The 18,689-nt window shown below is 54.8% G+C and overlaps 1 protein-coding gene across 22 annotated transcripts in view; it reads right to left on the bottom strand.

Annotated features, from left to right (window-relative positions):
• Window positions 1-18,689, bottom strand: part of KDM2B (lysine demethylase 2B) — a 118,105-nt gene that overhangs the window by 66,001 nt on the left and 33,415 nt on the right. For 8 of the 22 annotated variants that reach the window (XM_023647189.2, XM_070220233.1, XM_023647191.2 and 5 more), the window contains 3 exons: window positions 14,134-14,227; window positions 12,944-13,097; window positions 4,642-4,757 (listed from right to left, as the gene is read on the bottom strand). In XM_023647189.2, coding sequence (XP_023502957.1) covers window positions 4,642-4,757; window positions 12,944-13,097; window positions 14,134-14,227 — 364 coding nt within the window. The other 14 variants (XM_070220248.1, XM_070220245.1, XM_070220251.1 and 11 more) reach the window with 13 other exon arrangements.

Raw genomic sequence — 18,689 nt, forward strand, 5'->3', positions numbered from 1 at the left:
CTCACCCCTGGCCTGCTCACTTGCCCTCTCACCAAGGGTGTGTCTGCCTCGAGGGACCTCTGCAGAGACCAGAGACCCCTCCTCACCTCTCCTATCCTATCCTCCAGGAACGCAGGAAGTTGGGTGTTAAGCAAGCACACTCTCCCACTTTGTCTGCTGACAATCAATAGGCGACATTCTACAACTGGGATGGCGGCAAACACAAGCAGACAGATCCTCCATCTGCCCCAGAATACGACTGTCCTGCCTCTCTCACAGTGCCCATCTGGAAAAGGCCCCAACTCTGCCCTCTTGGAGAGTCCCAGCTCCTGTCCACCCCAGGCCCCACCGACTCAGCTTCCAGGTGCGAGGCCCTTTACCCACATTGGGGGCCTCACTTTTCCTATCTGCATATTGGGTCCATTTGACCTCCCTGCCTCTGGCAGATGGTATGCTTTGGAATGAGATCCTGGCTGCCGCATGCTTTCAAGCTCCTCGCGGGGATGCATGGAGTTGGGAACATCATCTAGCGGTTTCCTTGGCTCCAGCTACTTTCCCGAGAACCCCAGTTTCATTGCTGGGATAACATTAATCTTTTTGCACAGTCACAGGATCGGTGTCCTCTGGAATTTAAAAAGGAGTGAGGCTCCTCGTCTTGAGGCAGACCCTGACCTCCTGTGAAGAGGGTTTGGGGGTCTCAGCCCCACCCCGACTCCAGAGCAAGAGCCAAGCCATTTTGAGACAAATTGCCAATACCTAGAGAGCAGCGAGAGACAGGCGGCCTGCATCTCCCCAGACCCTAACCCATCTCCTGACTTCAGACTCAACTGGTAAAACTCTGAAGTTGCTTTTGACTTTTCAAATTTTGGGAAACCGTCCGAGCCACTCTGCCTTGACGGGCACCATGGTGCCTGAGAATCTTTCTAGATTAGGAAAAAAAAAAATTTTTTTTGGCTGTATTTCAGGAGAGGAAGATAAGTATCCTCTCACGGTTGCTGAACCCAAGGGAAACCAGCTGGGTGGAAACAAATGCTGATGAAGGAATTCAGAGTTTTTCATTTTATTTTTTTATTTTTTTTTTCCAAGAGAGCACCGCAGGAAACAAAATTTGCAAAGAATTGACTTACAAACGGGTTGTCGCCTTCCACCCTTCGCCTTCAAAAGGTTTCAGCCACATGCCTGGGAACATTAAACACACGATTGCTCAACATTATTTGTTGACAAATTCGGAGCCTCACCAAATTGAGCAGTTCACCAAAAGGCAAGGCAGTCAGAAAGCATGCAATGCTCCCAGCCTGGGGGGTAATCAATCTATCAGCGGGTCTCAAGGGGTCAGTTTGAGTTCCCAAAGGCCCATCTGAGCAGCACCTGGCCGGAGCCCTGCCTCGTAGAGCTGAGTGACCTCAGGAGATAGAACCACAGGTGCTTCAGTGTATCTAAAACTCCCAGGTCTCAAGGACATAAAACACTAAAATATGAGGGTGGGTGGAAGTGTCTTAAAATTTGTTTTTCTCCTGGAAAAAAAAAAAAAAGTCAATGGAAAAAAAAAATCCAATGGTAAGGGAAAGGCGAGAGAAAGGGTAAATTATTTGCAATTTCCAAATCGATTCACTGGCTGAGAGGGAAGGGGCGTGCCGGCATTACCTTTCCTGAGAAGGCTGCTTCACCAGAGCCATTGGGGGAAAAAAAAAGATAAATATAATAAGAGACGGCAATTTAATGAGTGATCAGCTGGAACATCCCTATCCCTTATCAACCTAACTGGAGTGAAAAATATGTACGGATAGTTGTTGAGACGTTATCTTCAAATAATAAACATGCAATACATCCATTCTTTGGTGTAGTTCTGCCACCCCTCTGCATTGCTTCCAACGAGAAGGGGAAGATTTAAACTGCACAAGGGGGAGGGAAAAGGAAACCCCCCAGTCCAGGACACCTGCACCTGTTCGTGCTTGCCTTATGGGCTGCAGGGTGAAATAACCCATCACCCGGCCCAGAGAAATTAAAGTCATGAGAGCAAGACTTGGCTTCCTAAACAGAGGAGAGCTTTGGGGTTCCCCTGGTCTGGATGGGAGGTCCCCCACTTTGGGCCACAAAGGCAAATTCTTGTTCTAAAACAAACTCCCCACCGTGAGGCTTGGAGACTGATGGTTTCCTCTGTCCCACCCCTTGCTTTTGGTTTCCAAGCAAAGCCATGTTTTAGGACTCTTGAAAAACTATTTTTAAATGGCCATAACCTTCTTACGAAAGCTCGCGGGGATGTAAAGAATTAAGCTGCAGTGAGCTGACAAGGAGCCCTGGCATTTTCTCTGCTTCCAGTCCTCTCTCCCCAGTATCTTTTGTCTGCCTTGGCTCCTAAGACATAAACAATTGGGCCTTGTAGCCAAGCCCTCTCCAAAGACCAGAAATCAAAGCAGATTAAACAGCCTGCCACTGCTTCCAGCCCAGCCTGCCCGCCAGCCCCCCGCCCATCAACCTGCTTCAGGGAAACCAGATGGGGTGCCCACTCAGACAACAGGACAGTGGGCCTTAGGGGAGGGGCCCCTGCTGCGTTCATCCCAATGTGGGCGCGATATTCCACAGGAGCTCAGCGGGATGCAGGGTTCCGCTCGATTACTCTCCCTCCCGCCTCCTGCCAAGGGTGGGGGAGGGGGGCTGGGTTCCTAATGGAATGATGGGGCCCAAATCCACTGAGATGTATGATCTGGTTTCTCTGGGGGAGGGGGACGGCTGCCAAGCAAGTTGCAGAAGACTTTAGAAATCTCAGCCTGACTGGCTTTCAGGAATTGCCTGGAAAGTCGCGGGCCTGCCTTCTTGGAGATTTCTCCTTTTCTATCCCACACCTCCCAGTCTGCTCACAAACAAACTGGCCCATTCTTCAGGGCTGGCCAAAGAACAGTTGGCCAGAGCCCCAGACAGCACTTGACCCAGACTATGAGATGACCACTCACACCCAAATGGTTTCTTTCTCCAGAATGCCATGGGCGGCATCCTCCAGAACGCCACGGGCGGCATCCTCCACAACAGGGCTGGGGCTGGCCTCCCCTAGACCAGGAAAGGGATGGTGGGTGGGCAACAGAGAAGCCAGGCGCAGAAGTCCACAAAACGAGATCCAGTCTCTGCAGATCTGGGCACCCCAGGGAGCAAACCTGCCCATCTGAAGAGGCGCATTCCCCCTTGTAGCACACCTGATGGTTGAATGTGGCTCAAAGTGGTCCCCAGGAAACCCCAGGACGAAGACCCTCAACATCAGGACTGTTAAAAAGGTCAGATACGCACATAGTGGCTAAGACTTTGCCTCACTATGCATGTGATTCCATGCAGACCGAGGCCTGAAAACAAGACCAGGAAAGGCAGGGAGCCTGGGCAGGGGGCATCTGCCGCTAAGACGTTCTTTAGGGTCCAGGCACGGCAACACCTCTCAGGGGCAAAAAAGTCATCTCCACAGCTCAGCCTAAGAAGACATGGCGTGGTCTATCCACACAATGGAATATGATTCAGCCATAAAAAGGAATGAAGCACTGACACCTGCTACAACATAGATGAACCCTGAAGACATCATGCTAAATGAAAGAAGCCAGAACCCTAAAGGCTACGTATTATATGATTCCATTTATAGGATATCCAGAACAGGCAAATCCATAGAGACAGAAAGCAGATTAGTGAGTGACAGAGGCTGGGGGAGGGGGGGATGGGGAGGGATTGCTGATGAGTGTGGGGTTTCTTTTTGGGGTGATGAAAATGTCCTGGAATTAGACAGAGGTGATAGCTGCACAACATTGTGAATGTGCTAAATACTGCTGAATTATGTACTTGAAACGGTGAAATTTAAGGTATGGGAATTATATCTCAATTTTAAAAAGAAAATAAATATTTGAATAACTATAAGAAAAAAGAGGAAGAAATGGGCTCTTTTTGCCCCAGTTCCCCACCCTCGGACCTGTCTCAAATGCCTGGGGACCCTTGGTCAAGTTCCAGCCTGGGACAGAGAGTAGCCAATTCAAGTGGCCAGTGCTTTTCAAGGGAAACTCAGGGAGTGGAGCGGAGGGTACACGGCAGGTGTCTGAGCCTCACCCTGGTCCCAAGGCGGACGGGTGGGTGAGACTCAATGTCTGAGAAACTGTTAGGGTAGCTGTCAAGGGGAGCTAGGGACCCCCAAGCGGACACTGAGGCGGAACTCAGAGACAGCACCTAGGGGACCCACAGACACTGGCTTCCTCGGGGCTCCACACCACATTTGGGGGCCCCGGGGGACATATGGCCAAGACCTGACCTTCTTTCCAAGGCCCCAGCCCCTCCCCAAACCTCAGCAACAACAACCATGAAATTCCCCCCACTCCTCGCATCCTTTTCTTCATGTGGGAAGAAGGAAGAGGCAGGGTTCCCGACACCTCACGGTGCTTTCTCAAGAGGTACTTCCTCTTCAGCAAGGGGGTTTTGGCCGCCACCGGCCTGGAGGTGCACAGAAACCCCCGGGGCCCTGGGTGGGGCTCTTGTGGGCACCCCCTGCCCTGCAGAACCAGGACCAAGGCCCAGCTTGGGGCAGGGAGCAGGAGAGAGGGGGACTGTGGAAGACTTCAGAGTGACTTGTCCGCATACCCCGAGCGCCCGGCAGAGCTCAGGGGCCGGCATGCCCACAAGGAGAGAAGGAAGCCGCCTTACCCGTGTTCTGTCCTCGATCTCGTAGATCCGCAGCTGCATGGGCACGTTAAAGCTGTGCAGGATGTTTCCGCCGAATACCAGAGAGTCTACAGGGGTGTAGACTGCATGGATCCAACCTGGGGTGGGAGGGCAAAGGGAGGGTCAGTCACCGGCCCCTTTGGGGTCCCTCACCTACACCAGCATGCAGGAGGGTGCAGGAGGCCCAGGTGAGCACCCAGGGCTGGGATCGAGGATGCTTGGGGCTGCCTGCTGCAGTACGCTGAGGCTCCTGGCTGGCCTAGAGGACTTCAGGCCAGCAGCCACACTGGACCACTGCAGGCAGTGACTCCTGGCCAGCTCAAGTCAGGTGGTGGGCAGCTGGAGACTAGCCCTCGCTTCTTGAGGACCTCGATGACAAAGGCTTCCTCGTAGTGTCGTGGACCTGGCTTCAGCAGCCAACAGAGAGGCAGGCTCTGCCCGCCTCCCATGCTGGCCGGGGAGCTGGAAACCCCTCGCTCAGGCTGTTCAAATGTCCTTGAGCCTTCTCCTGGACATCCCAGGGACCACTGATCTCAGGAGGGGTCACAAAGGATTACTTGGGGCCACAACAAAGAAGTGGTATCTTGCCAGGGCTACAGGACCCAGACGCTTCCCTCTGCCCAAGTCTACCTTCTGCCATCAAAATCCTCCCAGGCCCATTTTCAGGTGGTCTCCTTAGCCACACAAACCTGTAGTCTCACATCAGCTCTGCCCTACAGGCCATATGATGCTGCCAAGTCTCTCTCCTGCTGGCTGCAGCTTCTTGACAGCCTGCGGCATGGCCTTTTCACCTCCCTGAGCTCCCAGACCAAAGCCTGGCACAGGAATCATGAACATGATAACTGAGTGCTACCCCGGTGCCAGACACTGGTCTAAGGGCTTTACACTGGTCTAAGTCATTTAATTCTTACAAAATCCCTAAAAAGCACATTCTATATTCATCCCCAATTTACAGATGAGGAGACTGAGGCACAGAAAAGTCAAGTCACTTATCAGGATTGCAACCCAGGGAGTCAGCCTCCGCTTGATCCATAAAGGCTAGGGACAAAGCAAGTCACCGAATTAACTCACACATCTCAGACTGGCCATATTGTAATTGCTCAACAGGCCTACATGAGGCTCCTAGCTACCGTAATGGGCAGCGCAGAGCTAGAGAGAGGTGGTATTATGATCCACTCCCATTTACAGATGCGGAAACAGAGGCTCAGAGAAGGTAAGTCACTCGCTGAATGAAGTCACAGCTGGTAAGTGACAGCACCTCCGTTTTTCACCGTGATGCTGCACTGCCGTTGCATCAAAGGCTTAGCACAGGCCTGCGAGTCCCAGGAGACAGGCCTGCAAACACAGAGGGGAGGCAAAAAGAGAAACGCAGATAGAAACAAGAGACACGGAGGCAAAGACAGGACAGAGGAAGAGGGCCTCACAGTGAAAGACAGGATCAGCAGAAGGGGAGGGGACAGACGGGGCAATCCGAGATCCCGAGCCAGACACCGCCGCCCCTCTTCTCCCGTCCACTCTTCTCCTGAGCCTGTGCCTAATGCACTGCTCAAAGGAAAATTCCAGAGTCCCCCCTGAGCCCGAGCAGTTCCAGCCTCTTTCCTCCGGTGAGCTGAAACACGCCAGCCCTGAGTCACGGGCACCATGGGCGGCAGGGCTGCCGGGAGCCAAGCTGCCACCTGGGAAGAGAGCTTGGAGGCTGCGAGGCAGTGCTGGCATCTGTGCCGACACTCTGGGCGGCTGGCCCTCCCTGGCTGGGGGCAGTGGGTGGGACAAAGCTGGCAGTCCTGCGGGGAGGGCAGGGTAACACCGCCAGGCAAGTGCACCAGAACGAAGGCTTTATGTAACCTGGTTCTGCTGTTAGCTCCCCTCGTCTCTGGCTCAGTGGCGACAGAGGGAGCTGCTCTGCTGGACAGGTGTGCCCTTGTCGCATTACCTGGGCGCCCACCCCACCACCTTCACCCGCTCTGTGCAGGATGAGTATGGCTGCCGCCTTTAAAGTCTCGGTTTCCACATCTGCTCCAGCCTCTCCGCCTCAGCTGTGTACCAGCTGATTTTCTCAACTGTACATTTTAATTTTTCCACCAAGCAGAGCTACGCCGTCTACTATTACTGTTGTTGTTACCACCATCGGCGCTATTCAAGCAAGATTTCTGTAGACCTAGGACTGCCAGGTTCAGATGGATGCACATGGTGGGGTGAAGCCTGAACGGGACCAAGAATTCCTGAGTCCTGTTCCTATGCTCCTCGCGGGCCTACCTACCACCCCACAGAAAGCCCAAGTCCGGGAGCCTGGGCTCCAGACTGTCCCCAGCCCCGACCCACCACGTGACACAGGGCACTTCTGCTCCTTCTCCTGGCCTCCCTCCGCCTGCGTGAAATGAGGGAGACCACTGCCTCCGTCGTGGGGAACTTGGTGAGCAAGAACTCAATCCATGTAAGCAACTGCCACTGATATTTGTGGGAGACTCATCCATCACGAGGGCTTTGGAAAGAACGGTGCCCACGTGAACCCACAGTTATCAGCCCTGGACTCGCCCTTCTCTCCTATCAGGTGGAAATGCAGACACATCTGACTTTCATGTGTTACCGTGATGCGTGAGCAAAGAGGGAAACAGAAGAGAGGTGCTGTTTCAAGTAGGGGGCCAGGGAATTTGTACTCCCAGACATTTGAGGGGTTCTGGAAGCTTCTACCCATTCTCCTCTCCTCCCCAAGCCAGGGCCTCGCAGGTGGATCAGGCAGCCTCCCCTGGATTAGAGTTGCTGCCAAGTCCCTTCCCCCAGGCCCCATCTCATCTGCTCCATTAAACGCTTCCCTCAGGAAGAACCAGAGAGTGGAAATGACAGCGTTCGTAAGCCCCTCCATGCCCGCCCTCCTGATGGCGTCTCATTCGCCGCACCCCAGGAAGCATGAGAGAGCAGGCGTCCCTGGGCTGGTGACTGGGCTGGGGAGGCTGCTTCCGTACCAGAGTCAGAAACAATATGAAGGCAGTAACAGAGGCTATTCAGGCCAAGTGACAAGGGACAGATTTAGTCGTGGAAGGAAAACAGGCGACCCACAAAACCTACTGACGGGTGTTCTCTGGGACCTGAGGGGCTGAGAAGGCCAGTGGAAGCACATGGACTCTCGCTCACAACCCAGACACTCGGGATTCAGAATCCAAAGGCCCCCCGCCCACATCTGTCTACCTTTGTGGCTGCCACAGGGGTAATCCCAAAGGTCACAGAACGCAGCGGCGCCTCACAGAGGCCCACGGTCTGCTTCCTTCATGAGCACTGATGAACTCCCTGGGCTGGGCCAGGCACCAGGGCTGGGCACTGCAGTGGCCAAGATGAAGTAAGGATGGCCTCTCCTCTCTAGGACCCGGTAGATGGTACCAGGGGCTCAAATTGGCAGGCCAGGGGCTCCCTCAGACCCAGGGGCATGTCTAGTTTGACACACCTGTGTTACAAAAATGGGGAAATTTCACAAGACAATCTGAATTGCTTTCTTCCCTAGAAAAATGAGAAGATGGGTTCACCAGGCCCACTCCCACCTGGCCATAACTGGTTGGAGCTGAGCAGCAATTGCCTGGTTTCCCACAGCCCCACCACCCTCTGCCTCATGTCCAGCTTGCTTTACTACCACCCTTTGTCTGCTCTGTACCCATTTTACAGATGGGTCATCTGAGGCCGAAGTCACGTTACACCATTAAGTAGCTACAAGTTACTGTTTCTCAGACTTGCCAGAGTCTAAGAAATACCTGGGGCTACCGTGAATTTTGGGTCTCAGGTGTTTCTTAATACAAGGCACGGATGGGCAACACTTTCAGGCCAGCCCAAGCCACTGACGCCAGGGTCCTTTCCCAGGTCCCTGTACTGGGCTCCACCATCCTGGCTGCTATGTGGCTGGAGAATGGAGGGCATCTGTCTGACATCCTCCCCAGGGCCTTCCACAGCACCAAGCAGGCCCTAAAGAAAGTTTATTAAATGAGCAAATAACTCTCCCAAAGTCACACAGCTGAGAAAGTGGACCAGATCCCAGGTCCACTGACTCCCAGGTTAATGGGGAACCAGGTGGGCTCTGAAACCAGACACACCTGGGTTCTCACCCTGCCCTGTTACTTATTATTTATTTATTTTTTTAAAAGATTTTACTTTTTCCTTTTTCTCCCAAAGCCCCCCAGAACACAGTTGTGTATTCTAGTTGTGGGTCCTTCTAGTTGTGGCATGTGGGATGCCGCCTCAGCATGGCTTGATGAGTGATACCATGTCCATGTCCAGGATCCGAACCAGTGAAACCCTGGGCCACAGGGCCAGCCACAGCCCTGTTACTTATTAACTGTGTGACCTTGGGCTAGTTTATTCACCTCTCTGGGCCTCAGGAACTTTATTAAAAAAAAAAGGGCAGGAGTTGGGAGGATGTGTTTCCTGACATGCTTACGGAGAAGGTAAGTAATGTAGATAAAATGTTCATTGCTCAGTAATGTGAGTTCTCATTACTATTAACTGTAGCTCCCCTGGGCTGGTGAAGCCAGGGGGTGAGGCCGAGCCCATGAACGTGGTCAGGGCATTGGCCATAGGTCAGGTCCGGTAAATGAAAAAGATGTCAGCAGCTTCATCCAACTTCCTGTTCCTTGGGGATGCATTCCAACTCCAGCCCTCCTTACTCCTAATGATCAGACTGAATCCTGGTGACTCCTCAGCCACTCCTGACCCCGACTCTGTGTGGTCTTGTGAAGCCACTGTTTTCCCACCTTCTCTGCCTCATTGAGGGCTGGCCAGCTCAGCAGGACAAACCCAAGCCCCCTTCTCCAGGTCATCCCAGTCCTCAGTCTCCTTCAACAGTCTTCCTCTTCCAGGCAGCCTTCCTGGACTACCCAGGAGTGAGATCGGAGGAATCAGCACCCCTGAAACAGAGCCAGTGCCCAACCCCTTCACCCCCAGACACCAGAAGAAAAAGTTAAACCGTGTCTCACAAAGATACTGTGTTATTTAAAATCTTCCATGGGGCCAGCCCAGTGGCGCAGCGGTTAAGGGTGTACGTTCTGCTTTGGCGGCCTGGGATTCACCGGTTCGGATCCAGGGTGCAGACATGGCACCTCTTGTCAAGCCATGCTGTGGTAGGCGTCCCACATATAAAGGAGAGGAAGATGGGCACGGATGTTAGCTCAGGGCCAGTCTTCCTCAAAAAAAAATAATAATAATAATAATAAAAATAAATAAAATTGGGGCCGGTTCCGTGGCCGAGTGGTTAAGTTCGCGCGCTCTGCTGCAGCAGCCCAGGGTTTAGATCCTGGGCACGGACATGGCACCGCTCGTCAGGCCATGTTGAGGCGGCATCCCACATCCCACAACTAGAAGGACCTGCAACTAAGAGGTACAACTATGTACCGCGGTGGGGGGGTTTGGGAAATAAAGCAGAAAAAAAAAAAAGATGGGCAACAGTTGTTAGCCCAGGTGCGAATCCTTAAAATAAATAAATAAATAAAATAAAATCTTCCTATCCTATCAGCAGCCATGAGCTTTCACAGAGGCGACGGGAGGGGACTTTAGGCCGGCATGAGGTAGGAAGACGGGTGTCTAATGTCACACTGTGGAGATAAAAACCCAGGTCAGAGGCAGGAAACACCAGGATTAGATTCTCCACTTTGATACAGAAAAACTCACATGCACACACCCCAACCAGCACAAATCTCAGATGTGTGTCTATCCATGGCTCAGAGATGTGGTTGCCCCCGTGAGGACCCAGGGTGGCCATCTAGTTCAGTGACTCCAAAACTCCGGTCCTTTAGTTTGCAATAGTTGGCAACAAAATGAGAAAAATGAAGATGGTGTCGATTTTCATAAAGTCAAAGCCATCAAATTTAAAGTACTGTCCTTTATTCTGGAACTGCGTACTTTCAATTTTTTTAGCGTCAGAATAGTCTTCCTTACATGAAACATCAGAAACAGTAGATGCTGGGTTGTTTTTAAATTAATGCCCATCTTTAGCAAAACTACAAATTAACAACTTTGTATCAGCTCCTAACTTTTTTATTTCATTGGTTCATGAAATCAAAGCCTGGGAACCACATGTACCCCCTGCCTCTGAGAAGGTGACAAATTCCAAGTGTCTCTTTTTCACTTTCCAAAAATCCAGAAAAAAGTCCTAGTGTCTCACTCCTGACCCTGAGAGCCAGAGCCTTTGCAGGGTCCTCCTTGACCCCTGCTAGCCACCGTTCAAATCCACACGTCCTCTGCCTGCCCGCAACACTCACACCCCTACCGTGGTTCAGATGCCGGTTCTCAAGACCTTTTCCAACTTGCTTAAGTCACCAAAAGTATCACCCCTCCCATCCAGGACTGGGGAAAGCAATGAGCCACCTCCCAGTTCTGCATAACGTCCTGAGCCAAGAGGGCCTGGTTCCCAGGGAGGTTAGGAGGCCTGCGCTCAGGGAAAGGAGGAAGGGTCCCAGAGTTCAGCCCCACCCAGCCCCACGCAGAGACGGGATAGCTGAGGCACACAGAGGGGTAGAGACCAGCCTGAGATCACAGAGAGAGTCAGCAGCAAGGCCAAGAGCACTCTAGAGTTCCTATGAATCCGCCAGGGCCCAGCCCCCACACCTGCAGAGTGGTGTGAACCCATTTCCCAAGGACACCGCCTCCCTTCCGATTCTCCATGGCATATTGCCAGGGTGTGAACCATAAACACTGCCCACCAACTATAATCCCTTCGTGTCCAAGGCAGGGGTCCCTACCTTCCCGAAGCCAAACACAGGCCCAAGAAAAACCTAGGGCCATGGTGACAAACTCACCCTCACTAAACCCTGCCACCTCCAAATCCCAGATTTCCCTAACAGTGAAGTGTCCACCTTCTGCCCGATTTTCTAGAAGAGCCCAGGTGTGCAGGCCCCATCCCCATGGTGGGAACTGCTACCGCAGCCACTCCCCTTTACTTGACTCCACACACGAGTGCTTGATGTCCAGCTTCAAGCCCAACTCTCAGAAGCCTAAGTGTGAGCAGCTTCTCCATCCAGTGGATCTTAGTGGCCCCAAAGGATATGCCTATCCTAAGGTCCAAGCTACCACTCAGTGGCAAATTCTCTACAGACTCCTTGGGTATACCCATATCTGGACTCTACTTGTATACCTCCTGTGGTGGGGAGCTCACTACCTAGCAGAGCAAGTCATTCCAATACTACTCGGTTATACCTTTTCTTCCAGGAGATAATCTTTCACTTGGCTGACTGCCATTACCACACACCTTCACTTCCTTGGGTAAAACAACCCAGTTCTTCCTTCAAACTCACCTCACCTGTCCAGACCCCTCTCTGTCCAGGTCAACTTCTCCTCTAAAGTACAATAACCAAGAGGAACACAGCCCCCTACATGTGGCTGAACCCCTCACCCTAGACAGTAGGACTGCCACCTCCTTCTTCCTGGGTAAAATGCATTAATTTTACCATTAATGAAAGCTAAGATCACACTCTCTGATTCCTAGGTCACCTGCCACATCCACTAGTGACTCAGCCTGCAAGTGGCCAAAAGCCCTCAGTCCATCTCTGAAGAGCTGTAAGCAAATAGGTCTTAGCTCACTCAGTCCTCACAACCACCCTGGGAAGTCTTACTCCCATTTTACAGATGAGAACACTGAGGCACAGAGAGGTTAAGTCATTTCTGTGAAGTCACAGCGTGAAAGCAACAGAGCTGGAATTCAAACTAAGGCCATGCAGGCTGGCTCCAAGCTGGTGCTCTTAATTACCGCCCTCTGCTGTAGTTGTGGAGTTAATTTTTTTTTTTGAAGGGGGAGTCCAAGTGCAGGAACTGACGTTGATCCCAATGACATTTCACCTTGTTCTGCAGGAAGGAGGCGGCCACTCCGGGTCCTTCCTGGACAGCACATTCCGCCCCCACATACACCCACATCCCCTGGGTCTGCCCTTCCCCGGGGCCTCCCTCTGAGTCCTCAGGGTAAACGTCCTCCTCTCCCCACAGGCCCACCGTCATCCTCTCACACAGAAATCTCTGCAGGAAGTCCTAGGAAGGCTTCAAACCTCCCCTGAGGGGGAGCCCTGGGCTTTCTCCCAGGGAGAGAATTCTTGCCCTGGGCAGGGAGATACAGGGGAGATGTGAGAGCAGACGGTGCTGTTGTTCCCGCAGCCTGAGGCTGCTCCTCTCATGGACTGCCAATGGCCAGGAGGCACAGAGAAACCCGTCACCTGGCCAAAAACCCTGGCTGAGGCCACAGGGGCACAGGAGACTACTCCGAATGCTGGGAGAGTTGGTGGCCGAGCAAGAGCCCAGTGTCAGCCTCGCCAGAACCTACCGGAAGGGATGAAAAACGTGTAGCCCTGTTTCAGCTCAATTCTTTGGCATCGCTCCACGCGGTCTCCCAGGAAGATGTCGCTCTGTTTGCCTGACAGCACCCACTCCTCATACAGTGCCAAATTGTGCAGGGTTGGAGGAATCAGCCAAAAGATCTTGGGAGGAAAAGAAGGCAATCAGAGGAAGACGCAGGCCAAGGCCTCTAATTTCATCCAGGTTCTACCACAACCCAAGGAGACAGCCCCACTTGCCTGGGAGGGAGCGGGACAGAAGAGGCTCCATCCCCAAGGACCCCCTCCAGGACTGGGCCCAAAGGGTATCTGGGCAGGCTGGGAGGGCTGTGCCACCCTCCTTGGACGCCCCTTGCCTGCCTTTAGGGACTCTCCGTTCCAGCTGAAACACCAGAGTGAGAAGACTTCCTGGACTGGGTGGAACATTCTTTCTCCTGAGCCACAGGCTCGTTGGAGAGGTGGGGGAAGGAGAGGAAGGGGAATTTCCTAAGTTGTATGATAAAGTGGCCCAATAAATAAACCCAGCTTGTGCTCACTCTGGAGAAGGAGAAAAAACATCTGGAACCAAGTGGGATGACTTCCTACCCAGAATTTCTTCCAACGAGTTTGGTTACAACAAATGCACACCCCAACCCAGTGGAGCAGGGTGGCACACACACACGTATCGTCAAGGAGCACCCACATCTGTGCAGGGACCTCCATGTCCCCACGCAGACGTGCACACAGAAGCAAACACAGCAGGAGCATCCTGAATGCACGCCCCACCTCCTTTCTCTGGGTGATGTCTGTCCCTAACGTAAAATGTTCTTGGAAGCAGGTGGTGCTGGCGACTAGACTTTTAAGTTCAACGGTCTCAGTGCTGGAGCTGAAACTAGAGCCAGGGGAAATGAATGCTGGAGGTCCTTGGGAGCCAAATCTGGAGTTCTAATCTGGCCCAAGGTGCTTAGAACACTTGGGTGGGTGAGCAGGTGTGAACAGATGACCAGATGTGATGCAAAAGAGTGGATCTTGATCTTTCCCTCCAGAAGAAGACAGAGACTGAGGAGGTGGCCCTGAAAGTACTCACAGGGCAACGGCTGGCTGGAGGAGGGGGGCAGGAGGAAGGGGAAAGGTGAGTGAGCCCTCCATGCCCAAACAGCCAAAGATGTACAGAGAGTTAAAGAGACTCGACCCAACTCACCTTCCCACCCCGGAAAACGTGGTACCAAACGGAAGTGCCTCCGAAGTCGATGTGGAAGTCAGTGAAACAACCTTTCACGCTCATCAGACAGTACCTGCAGCACAGAAGCAGGGGAGTAGAAAAAACAATTCAGCGCCTGAACCACAGGAGGTGAGCAAACAGCTTCAGAGATGCTTGACCTGCTGCCCTTTTATAAACACTGACACCGGGGAATTTTCTTTTCTTTTCTTTTCTTTTTTAAATCCAAATCTAATCGGAGTTCCCCATGGGGGAAGCCCCTGCGATCAGGTGACGAATCTCAAGCTTTGGTCACCTGCCCCCAAGGCCGGGGGAGGCATTTTTGTTTTCAGGTGAGGCTGGCAACCCACAGGCTACTTGGTTCGGTTTCTGCTCTGGCCCCACCCCTGCCCCTGGCCAAGTAAGAGGCTTCCTTTCTGCTCCTTCGCAGCTGAGACACCTGTAGTTCCCCCAAGCTGCCAGCCCCCTTGTAGCAGCTGGGCCCCCTGGAATTCAGTTGTAAACCACCTGCAGAGCTTGCCAATTACCAGTCCTCATTCATTTCCTTATTCATTCAACAATCACTTCCTGACAGCCAACCAGTGGTCCAGCCCAGAGAAGGCATGGCACTTAGAGAAATGCTTAGCCCTCTGCCCTTAGGGATGGGACACTCTTCATGGAGCACTGCACAGAAAAGCTGAATGGCAAGACAAATGGCAAGTGACTTCAAAGCAAGCAATGCAGCTAAAAGTACAGGGGTCCCAGTCACAAAAGACCACACGGTGTATTATTCCACGTATATGACATGTCCGGAGTAGGCAGATCTACAGAGACAGAGAATAGATTAGTGGTGGCCAGGGGCTGGGGGGGGGGGGGGGGGGGGCGGTTGGGAGGAAATGAGGATTGACTGCTAATGGGTACAGGGTTTCATTTCGGGGTGACAAAAATGTTCCAAAATTGACTGTGGTTGCACAACTCTGTAAACATACTAAAAACCATTGAAGTCTACACTTTAAATGGACGAATGGTATGTGAATTATATCTCAGTAAAGCTGCTAAAATAAAAAGTAAAGGGATTCAGAGAAGATCCTGGGGGTGTGGTGGTGGACAGGCAGAGAGGGAGGGAAGGAGAGAGGGAGGGAGAGCCTGCCCCTTAGAGGCTTGGATGGAGTGCATTTGGGGAAAGAAGGAACACGCCAGCAGCCCCCATTCTGAGCTCTAGCAGCAGCCAGACAACCCACCCTCCCTTGCAGGAACTCACCAGTCTCCTCCCTCGATATGCTGCCCTCCTAGGGGTAGGCAGAGCTTAAGGAGGAGGGGAGACAGAGCTGGCTTCCAAGTCCAGGCCTGGCAGACAGCAGTGGCAGGGACCCCTCCCTCCTACCCACCCCTTCCCACAAGAGCCACCGGTGGCACGGATGGGGCAGCCTCCCCACGGCTCCTGCCCATGCACCTTGGCATCGCCGGAGGCCCGCACACACATGCTTACCCCACTGACCTCTTTTCCCTGCTGCACTTTGCTTTTCCATGGTTTGGGGAAGGGAAGAGGAATGGGGCGGGAACGGGCAGGGAGGAGCCAGCTGCAAGCCCAAGAGAAGATAATGGGGGGTGTGGGGCTGAGCTGGTTAGGAGGCTGGAGGGCTCCAGGTGCCCCCTCCCTCTGGCTGCCTTTTGCACCTCACATTCAGGTGGACCCGGGGCTCGGCAGTATGCAGGCGGCGTGCCCCGCGTCCCTCCTCCGGATAGGCTGGAAGGAGCCTTAACCATGTGTCTGCAGGAGGCTGACAAATCAGAAGGCCTTCCCGCACATCAGAGCCCCGCTGCCTAGCAACCCCATCGGAGGGGTGTAGTTGACAGCACAGGACGCAGCCCTGTCACGAAGACAGGCGCGGGCTGCGGTGCTGCCGCTGGGGTGGTTAAAGTCCCGGCTCGCGCTGGGGCTCCACAGCCTCCCTCCTCCCGCAGTGTGCCCAGCCCCAGTCAGGTCCCCACTCTGAAGGCCTGGGTGATCCTCTTCTCTCCAAGGAACTGGGGGGGGCGGGGGGAGCGGTCAGAAGCCCTACCCACCCCACCCCCACAGACCACACCGGCCTCTTCTCTCCAAGCACCACTTCAAAATATTAGTCCTCATTTTCCTAAAACCACCTCTTTGCCTTGGTTTTTTTTCTTTTCTTTTTTTAATCTAACCTTGGTTTCCACCCCCTCCAGGCCTCGGCAGAACACAGTCTAGGGAAAACAATTTAAGTGTTTGTGAGGTGGAGCCAGGAGACGTGCTTCCTTCAATCTGCAGCTGGATACCCACTCAGGTGCCCACAGCGGAGAGGTCAGGAGAGAAGCTTGGCTCTTCGGCCTCCAGGCCCCAGACCTGCCTGGCCAAACTGGTCACCCGGCCCCCCAAACTCCCGCCCCAGCCCCAACCTCCCCAGCGTGTAAGGAGAGCGGAATCCCTGCGAGCTGCGGCCGCCGTGTGCGGGGAAAGTTCTCCAAGTTGAGCTGGTGTGTGATCTGCCCTCCCAGTCACCCTCCAGCATCCTCTGAGGCCCCTCTGAGCTGGGGGGCGCCACTTCAAGACCCGCCTCTCCTGGAGAGGCCCCTCCTCCCATGTCCCTCATTTCCTGGCCGCCAGGCCTGGCCACCCCTCCCGCCGGGCCACTGCAAGCGTTTGGTGGGCCAGGGTGGCTGTGACAGGGCGGCTTTGTCCGGGCCCCTGCAGCCCGCCACCCCCGCCCTCTCGCCGGCCCCGCGCTCATTCCGGGTCTCCCCCTTCACTCCTGCTCTCGCTTGCTCTGGCGTGACGCCTTTGCACTGACCTCTACAGCTTCCTCTTCCAAAGCACACCGCAGTCACATGGGCACCCCGGCTCGGTGCCACGGCCGCTCAGCTCTCCCCGGCCGGCCAGCCAGCCGAGCTTCCGCCTCGGCCGCCCCCTGCCCGGAAAGCCGCGCCCCTCGACACCCCCAACCAGTGGCCCGGGTGGCTTCCGCGTAGGAGAGCACCCTCCAAGTTGGGGGCTGAAAATGGGGAGCCCCCGAGCTAAGCCTTTGGGGGTTCCCGCCTCCCGAGGCCCGGGCTGGCGGGGGAGGAGTGTGGTAGGAGGGGGCGCTGCACCTGCAACACCAACTTTGGGGCGCTACCTGGGGTCTGGGGAGGCCAGGAGGCGGGGCGGCCCCACCCCGCCCTTTTCCCTCCAACTTAGCGAAACTCCCCCGGCAGCCCAGGTGGCGTCCCCTCGGGCAAAGGTCTGGCGGGGGCACCTGGAAAGCGGGCACCGGCTGACGCGGCTGGAGGCGCGCGCACACACTACACACTTACACGCAGCCCCAGGAGACACAAAGAGCTGCTCCGCGACGCCGGCCGTGCACCCGCGGGCGGGAGGCGACCCGCACCCCGCCCCGGCGCGCCCCGATGGAGCGGGGGCCCCCGGCAGCCCCGGCCCGGGCTGCCCGCGGGGCGCAGCGCAGGGGCGCCCGCCCGGCCCCGCCCGGCGCGCCCGCGGTTACCCTCGGCGGCGGCGCGGCTCCCGGGCGTCCCCTTTGGCGGCGGAGGCTCGACGCGCGCCCGGTCCCGGCGACCCGAGCCGAGCCCCCTCCACCGCGCTGCCAGGCCCCGGCCGAGGACCGCGAAGCCCTCACGCGCTTCCTTCCTTCCTCGGGGAGCCGGGCGCAGCCTGCGCTCATCCCCGCGCTGAAACTGAACACCGGCGCGGCGCGGCGGCCGCCAGGGAGGCGGAGGGAGGCCGCGGCGGCGACAGGGAAGCGCGCCCGGCCCGCGCCAGGGGACGCCGCCACCGCCCTCCGCCGCCCCGTGCCCCGGCTGGGTGGGGGCACGAGGGTAGTTCTCCCTACCCCCGTTCTACCGGCGTGCGCTAGGGCACCCCCGCACCCCAGTTTTCAGGGAGCGTGGACGCCATCCTGCTCCTGGAGGTGACAACCCAGCAAAGCCACCTTCCTTAAATGTGCCCATCGGAGCCCAGCTAGAGAAGAGACCAGTGCTAGGGGGTTGCAGGGATGTCAGACGCAGGGTACGGCAGCCCAGAGACCAGGGATGTGGCTCTCGCCCTCAGAGGGACTGGCTGCGTGACCTTGGACAGCTTATTCACCTCTCTGAGCCATTTCCTCATCCTAAGGGCAGGGAGGTGACCTAAAGTTCGACTCTGCATTCTAAGATGCTTTTTGCTGTCCCTTCCCCTACCTGCCCCGCTAAGTGGCTGTGTAACCCTACATCGCAGAATTATGGTGGGAATTCACTGAGATACATACGTGTTAACACAGTACCCAGTTCTATGATACCTGGATTATTTAATCCCATTTTCACACAACCTATCAGGTCATTCCCAGGGTTGTCCCCATTTTACAGATGAGAAAGCAGAGGCTCAGAGGTAGTGACCGTAGTCACTACCCTAGTCGGTGATGGTGCTTACCCAAGCTGTCTGTCTTGAGTTTCTCAGCCCTTCTTCCAGGTCTACCTGGCAAATCCCAAGACTCTGAAGAAGCAGAGTCTGCAGGTTACAGCCAAACCTCAACCACTGACTTCCGGCTGAAGAAGTTAGTCCAGCTCAA

Source organism: Equus caballus, chromosome 8 (genome assembly GCF_041296265.1).
Source record: "Equus caballus isolate H_3958 breed thoroughbred chromosome 8, TB-T2T, whole genome shotgun sequence".
NCBI lineage: Eukaryota > Metazoa > Chordata > Mammalia > Perissodactyla > Equidae > Equus > Equus caballus.